General features: G+C 49.5%; 2 protein-coding genes across 2 annotated transcripts; both read left to right on the top strand.

Annotated features, from left to right (window-relative positions):
* The first annotated feature begins 1545 nt into the window (after positions 1 to 1545).
* LOC131332790 (uncharacterized) lies at positions 1546 to 2319 on the top strand. Its single transcript, XM_058367091.1, has 2 exons — positions 1546 to 1884; positions 1960 to 2319. The coding sequence occupies exons 1-2, from the start codon at positions 1546 to 1548 to the stop codon at positions 2317 to 2319; spliced, it is 699 nt and encodes a 232-aa protein (XP_058223074.1).
* Positions 2320 to 2325: 6 nt separating this feature from the next.
* On the top strand, positions 2326 to 4128 carry LOC131332789 (uncharacterized). Its single transcript, XM_058367090.1, has 2 exons — positions 2326 to 2671; positions 2990 to 4128. Exons 1-2 carry the CDS (start codon positions 2326 to 2328, stop codon positions 4126 to 4128), a joined length of 1485 nt encoding a protein of 494 aa, XP_058223073.1.
* Positions 4129 to 6960: the final 2832 nt, after the last annotated feature.

Raw genomic sequence — 6960 nt, 5'->3', positions numbered from 1 at the left:
CAATACAAATGGATTTCGATATGTTGTTAGGATAACCATTCGGTGGAAGATCCTTCTGTGCATACTCTGGTAAATTGCAAGCAACATGCAATATATTTGTGTGGACGTTTGTGCAGAGCTCGTGCAGGGAGAGTTTGTTATACCAGAGAGGATTAAGAGGGTTACGTGGCAAATGTAATCATTGTGGTCAGATCTGGTCATGTGCTCCGTAACCGTTTTCGCTCCTATCGTCATATATGACATCACCCGAAGCGGTTACCCGAGCGTACTCTTCACGCGTTAAGCGTGGAGGGCAAGCAAACGTAGGTCTATAAATATAAAGGGACACTCATCTTTTGAGGTATGTCATTCTTTCCTAAAAAACCCTAGATCTACGCCTTCTCCTGAGATCTGACTTGATCGTCGGAGGGTCACTGGGCTACCTAAGCCCTAGTGACTTGTTGCAGGACCAAAGACATGAGAGCGGATCAGTAGAGGGAAAACCCTAGCCCAGGACAAGGTCCCGTCAAATCGAACCCCCACAATTGGCGACTCTACTGGGGACCTAGCCTCCTCTTTAGTGTTCATCCCGTCCATCTCTCCTACGACAGATATGGTGGAGGTCGAGGAAACGCACTGCAGCGACACTATCCTAGGACTTGGCCCTCTCAGAGGCCATGACCTGACCTCTGGCGGAGCCAACGCCCAGGGAAAAGCTCATGTGTCCATTGGAGTCGGAGTCGGAACCTCAACACTAGACGGTGCCCCACCCTCTGAACTCCACACCTACATCCGCCACCTGGAAAGAAAAATCGACAACCTAACAACGGTCATGGAACGTGACAAACACGTTCGAGATGAGCTGGCGGAGATCAAACTTCTCCTGCAGATCTCCCCAACTCATTCCTCCGGAAGCCGTGGCAGAAGAAAAAGTCATCACAGCTCTTCCCGCAGCCGCGAAGGAGGCCGCCTGGTGGAACACCGGTCCCGGCCCTCAGTCAAAGACCACTTGGAGCCACCAGATGCAGACGACGGCCGAACCAACTGGGAAGCAAGACACAGAGAGCGTTCTCGTTCTCCCAAACAACCTCGTCGGAAACTATCCGCCTTCGAAAGACTCGGAACAGGAAGGGTTTCAGCCTCATCCACTCACTCGGTTCGGATCAGAAGGGGGCAGCATGAATCCTCCCCAAGCATCCCGAGGCCCGCCAAGGTAGCCCGCAACAGAAGCCCAGTCACTGAATGCCTCGAACCTTCCCCTCGGGATAGCCGAAGAGACCATCATGAGTGCTCCCCCCGAAAGTCATCAGGCATCATTCTGAAGAAAAAGGAGTATGAAAGGTTGGATCAACTTATCCCGAAGAAGCGTACCGCGTCCAAGCGTCCAGATGGTTTTGACCGTTCGATCTGACCTTACCGCGACGCCAGACTCGAAAGACTCACGACCTCTCCCGTCACAAGAGAGATTGACTCGGTCGCCCCCCAAAAGCATTTACCCAGCCCAAATTTGCCAAGTACGTTGGCAAGATTGAGGCATACATTCACCTGGTATAGTACAAGCTCGTCATGTCCCTTTTTCTCCGGAACGAGTCTTCGGACGATGCTCTTTTATGTAAGGTCTTCCCCGCCAGCCTCGGCAACTTGGGTCTTATATGGTTTAACCAGCTCCCAGCACGGTCGATTTCCTCTTTTGACTCCCTTTGCGATGCCTTCATGGCTCGGTTCGTCACAAGCAACAAGCACGAGAAGGAAATTGATTCCCTCCTCGCTCTCCGAAAGCGAAATGATGAAACACTTCGACAGTACGCCGGTCGCTACTGGGAGTTGTTCAATGAAATAAAAGGATGTGACGGTCTCATCTCAGCCCGAGGATTCAAGCTCGGCCTCACCCCCCAAGACGAGCAAGTCTACGACGACCTTGCCTGCCATAAGCCAAACTCCATGAAGGACCTTATGACTCGCATTGAGGTTTGGTGCCAGCTCATCGAATCTAAAGCCGAAAGAGGCATGGGGAAGCCCACAAGCTCAAAAACCACCTCTGCTTCTGTTTCCATTCCTGCTCCTGTATCTGTCTCGATCCAAAAGAAGCAGATCAACATCATGCAGGCCCAGAGGAAAGGACCGAAGCCAAATGATTTCAACGCCGAAAAGACCGTCTTTACCATTCCTATCTACCAGATCATAGACCAAGTAAAGGATCAGCCCTTCTTCTCCTTCCCGAATCAGAAGCTTGGAACCGAAAATGGGAAGATCAAAAACCCTATCGTTCGGTGCAGTTACCACAACGAACAAGGTCACTTCACCACCGCTTGCAAACCCTTTAAGTCTTATTTAGAATAGCTTGTCATGGAGGGTCACCTCGGTAACCTCATCGACCACGAAAAGACTTGGGCTGCGCAGCGCGTAGAAAGCAACACCGAAGAAGAAGTTCAAAAGATCCATGTTATCCACGGCCCTCTCAATTCTGAAGCCGTTCGTGTCCTGCGTGCCGAATTAAATGACGCAGCATCTTCCAAGTGCATCATGTTGGTTGGTCCCGAGCTCAAACGCTCAAAAACAGATGACGGTTCCAAGTGGACCATCACCTTTACCGAAAAAGACCTCAACCGCATCCAGCTCCCTCATAACGATGCCTTCGTGATCACGCTGCGTATCGGAACCTTTAACGTCCGACGCATCCTCGTTGATCAAGGCAGCTCAGCCGAAGTCATGTACTCCCTCCGTCCCACTTTGTTCCGCCTATTTTCTTTTTGGAACATCCCAAAAAATTGTCTATATCTCACAATCTATAATGTTTTTTATGATTTTGAGAACTTTGTTTAATAAAATAAATTGAGATCTATCAAACAAGATCCATATTGAATATATAAAATATTATAGATTGTGAGATATAGACAATTTTTTGGGACGTCCAAAAAAGGAAACAGGCGAAACAAAGTGGGACGGAGGGAGTACTACTCTTTCTTTAAAGACCTGAAGCTCTCGGATACTGACCTCCGTCCTTCTGAAGTTCCCCTCATCGGGTTCAGCGGAGCTCTGGTATGGCCCCTTGGTATGATCACTCTCCCAGTTCGTGCCGGTTTAGTGGTCCTCGACATGGAATTTGTGGTGGTCGATGTTCCTAGCCCATACAACGCAATCGTCAGGCATACCTGGCTACATAAGCTAAAGGCCATCACCTCCACTTATCACCAGGTGGTCCGTTTCATCGGCGCCAATGGGCGCCAGGAAGACGTATACGGAGATCAAACCGCGGCCAAAAGATGTTATGTCAACGCGGTCCGAAGCAGTAAGCAGACCTCCAGGGTCAACCTCATCGAAGTCCCCGAGGCCCCAGTCCTGGAAGACGTCAGCAGGCCGGCCGACGAAAAAGCTGAAGAAGATCTTATCACCTTCCTGATTACCGAAGACAGCTCTCGTTTCTTTCTCATCGGCTCCTCACTTTGCGAAACCGATCGGAACGAGACGTTCGATTTCCTTCAAAGGAACATCAAAGTATTCGCGTGGACCCCGTACGAAATGCCCGGGATCGACCCCTCATTTATCTGCCATGAGCTCAACATCGACTGGGCTAAACATCCCATTGTGCAAAAAGCACGGCGATCCTCCCCGATCCATTCCGAAGCTGTCATAAACGAAGTCAACCGGCTCTTAAATGCAAAGGCCATCCGAGAAGTACAATACCCTAGGTGGTTGGCCAACACCGTGGTGGTCAAAAAGAAGAACGGTAAATGGCGAGTCTGTGTTGATTACTCCAATCTCAATGACGCCTGCCCGAAAGATTTCTTCCCCCTTCCACGGATTGACCAGCTCGTGGACGCAACGGCCAGCCATGCCCGACTTAGTTTTATGGATGCCTATCGGGGCTACCATCAGATTGCCATGAGCGAAGGAGACGTTGACAATGCGGCTTTCATTACCCCTCATGGCATTTTCGGATATTTAGTTATGCCCTTCGGCCTGAAAAACGTTGGAGCCACCTTTCAGCGAATGATAACCAAGATGTTCGAACGCCTACTCGGTGACACCATGATGGCTTACATTGACGACATGGTAGTCAAAAGCATGGTTGCAAGTGACCACCTAGCCCACCTTGCCGAAGCCTTCGAAATTCTCAAAAAGCATAAGCTCTGCCTTAATGCCGAGTAATGCGCCTTCGGTGTAAGCTCCGGCAAATTCCTTGGCCACCTCGTCTCCCGACGCGGTATCGAAGCCGACCCCACTCAGCTACTTGCCATCGAGAAACTCTCGGCCCCCCCACAACAAGAGGGACGTTCAGCGTTTAACAGGCATGGCCACCGCCCTGAATCGGTTCATAAGTCATTCCTCTGACAAATGCCAGCCATTCTTCGCGCTTTTGAAAGGCAGCCGACGAGGTTTCAATTGGACAGAAGATTGTGACCGAGCCCTCCAACAATTGAAAACGTACCTTTCCGGAGCCCCACTACTTGTCACCCCTCGGGGCCAGGAAGACCTGTTCCTATACCTAGCCGTCTCTCCACACGCTATCAGTTCGGTGCTCGTCCGGCAAGAAAGATGGGAACACCAACCCATTTACTACTCAAGTAAGACGATGACCCCCGCCGAGACACGCTATTTACCATTGGAAAAGCTTGTTCTTGCCCTCGTCTCCACTTCCAGGAAGCTCGCTCCCTACTTCCAGTCACATTGCATCATTGTCCTCACCGAGTACCCTCTCAAGTCTCTCCTCCGGAAGGCAGATCTTTCTAACCGAATCTCTCAGTGGGCCGTGGAACTTGTAAGCTTTGAAATCCATTTCCAGCCTCGGACATCAATAAAAGCTCAGGTGCTCGCCGACTTTATTGCCGAACTTACTCCGTCCAACCTTACCGCTTCGGCTCTCGCTCCAAACACCGATGCAGTACTCCAAGCTAACCCTAGCACAGCCTGGCAGCTTTTTCATCGAGATGTTTGGAAAATGTACGTCGATGGCGCTTCCAACAGCTGGGGCGCAGGTGCAGGCGTCGTCCTCCTCTCCCCCTCCGGTATCCTGCATGAAAGCTCACTCTCCATTAATTTCCCAGCCTCTAACAATGAGGCCGAATATGAAGCATTGATCTCCGGACTTAAGACTGCCGAGGCCCTAGTCATCGAAGAACTCGTGGTCTATAGCGATTCCCAATTAGTGGTCAACCAACTCTCCGAGGAATACGAAGCTCGGGATGATCGCATGCGCATCTACCTCAGCACCGCCGTCCAGCTCATCAAAAACTTCAAAGCTATCCGAGTCGAACACATCTCTAGGGAACAGAATGCCCACGCCGACGCCCTTGCAGGGCTCGCCTCGGCCTGCTCATCCACAGGGCACCGTTCTATTTCCTTCAATTCCATTGACAAACCCTGTTTTGAGCTCTAAGCATTGGACCAAGAGGTGCTCAACATAGAGCTTGGCCCGAGCTGGATGGACGAGATCATTGGTTACCTGCGAGATGACATCCTTCCCACCGACAAGAAGGACGCTCACTGTGGGCACACGCCCCAAAAATTTTCAATTTTGTCATTTTGAAAACGGGTGCAGTCCTTCTTTTTTTTTTTGAAAGCGCGGCGAAATGCTTCGATTCAGAGTCGCCACTCGGGTTTTAGTGGTATACACCCAAGGAACCGAACTCGAAAACGTTTGCTACGTTTATTTGATTTTGAAAAGGCGTAGACCGGTCCGTCGTCACCTTTGATATCTGAGGTTCAGGAGTTAAGTTACGAGAGGGGAAGGGTTTTATGGCCCCCCTCTCGCCCAATCCAGAGATCGGTCTCTACTTAGGCATTTTGTAAAATATTTGCATTTTTCTCTCATTAATCATTTCTTTAGCCAGTTAGGGCGGGGGAACAGTTAATGGGGATTAAAACTATAATAAATTGCAGTTATATGACAAAATGTTCGTGGATGATGATTTTACTTGCAATGATGAACATAGATTGAGAACAAGCACTAAGAGCAGTCTGAATAAGTTGTAGTACACTGCTCTATAGGGACGCGAGCAGGCTCCGCACCAGCATGCACTGACTGAACCACTGCAAGTTGGTACTACCTGCGCACGCCACCACATGACTGGCATACTCCACTAATCTGGTCTCACTGTCTTTGTTTGCAACCCTCTGGGCTCTGAAAAAGGACCAACGCACACCCAGGACAAACCACGCAGTTCATATCAGTATGTATATGAAAACCATAGATAACAGGAATGGCTAGGAACCATGGGAAGAAACAGAATACTCCATAAACAGTGTGGGGACATGAAAGGAGGCCAAGACTAAGATAGATGCAAGGGCCAGCCACTGGATCCTAGCAACACTGCCGTACGCCAGTCCTAAAAAGCCATACGCCAGTTTTACCATTTGGCCAGTGCTTGGCTTTGCATTGTCTGGGTTCTGGAACATGACCAGAAAGATCCCAGAAGCACTCCAAAGCAAATAAAAGTAAGTATTGAACGCTACAGCTAAACAGTTCTAGGATATGGAAGCTGTAAAATTGGTTATTAGCATGCTAAGGTGATAACAGAAGTGTAAGCAAGTAAAAATGGACGATCCATGATCCCCACACCAATAGTGCACATACTGCCATGACAGGCGTACGGCTTTGCTGTACTGGCGTGCGCCAGGTTTCATCTCACACGATTGTTGTGTTTTACCAGTTTAAAGCCAGGACTAGTATTGACTACTAGCCTGGACCTTACTGGTTCCCCTCAGGGGTCGAAAACAGAAAGGAATACAAAGGTGGTATACCTTTGGTTGGGGATGAATGGATGACTTGAGCTTTGGTTTGAGGAGGATGAGATTGGATGATGACAATGTGGGGGGGGGGGTATATCAGTGGAGTGTGTGACTGAAGAACTCCTTTTCTTCCTCTTTCAATGGAGGAGAAGAGAGAGAAAGAAAAAGAAGGTTTTTGGCTCCTTAATGTGGTTAACCCCTTGCAAATGAATGCAAAGGGGGGTATTTATAGAGGAGAGAAAGACTGAGATC

The sequence above is a fragment of the Rhododendron vialii genome, chromosome 7a (genome assembly GCF_030253575.1).
Source record: "Rhododendron vialii isolate Sample 1 chromosome 7a, ASM3025357v1".
Taxonomy (NCBI): Eukaryota; Viridiplantae; Streptophyta; class Magnoliopsida; order Ericales; family Ericaceae; genus Rhododendron; species Rhododendron vialii.
This window is presented reverse-complemented; position numbering and strand designations above follow the sequence as displayed.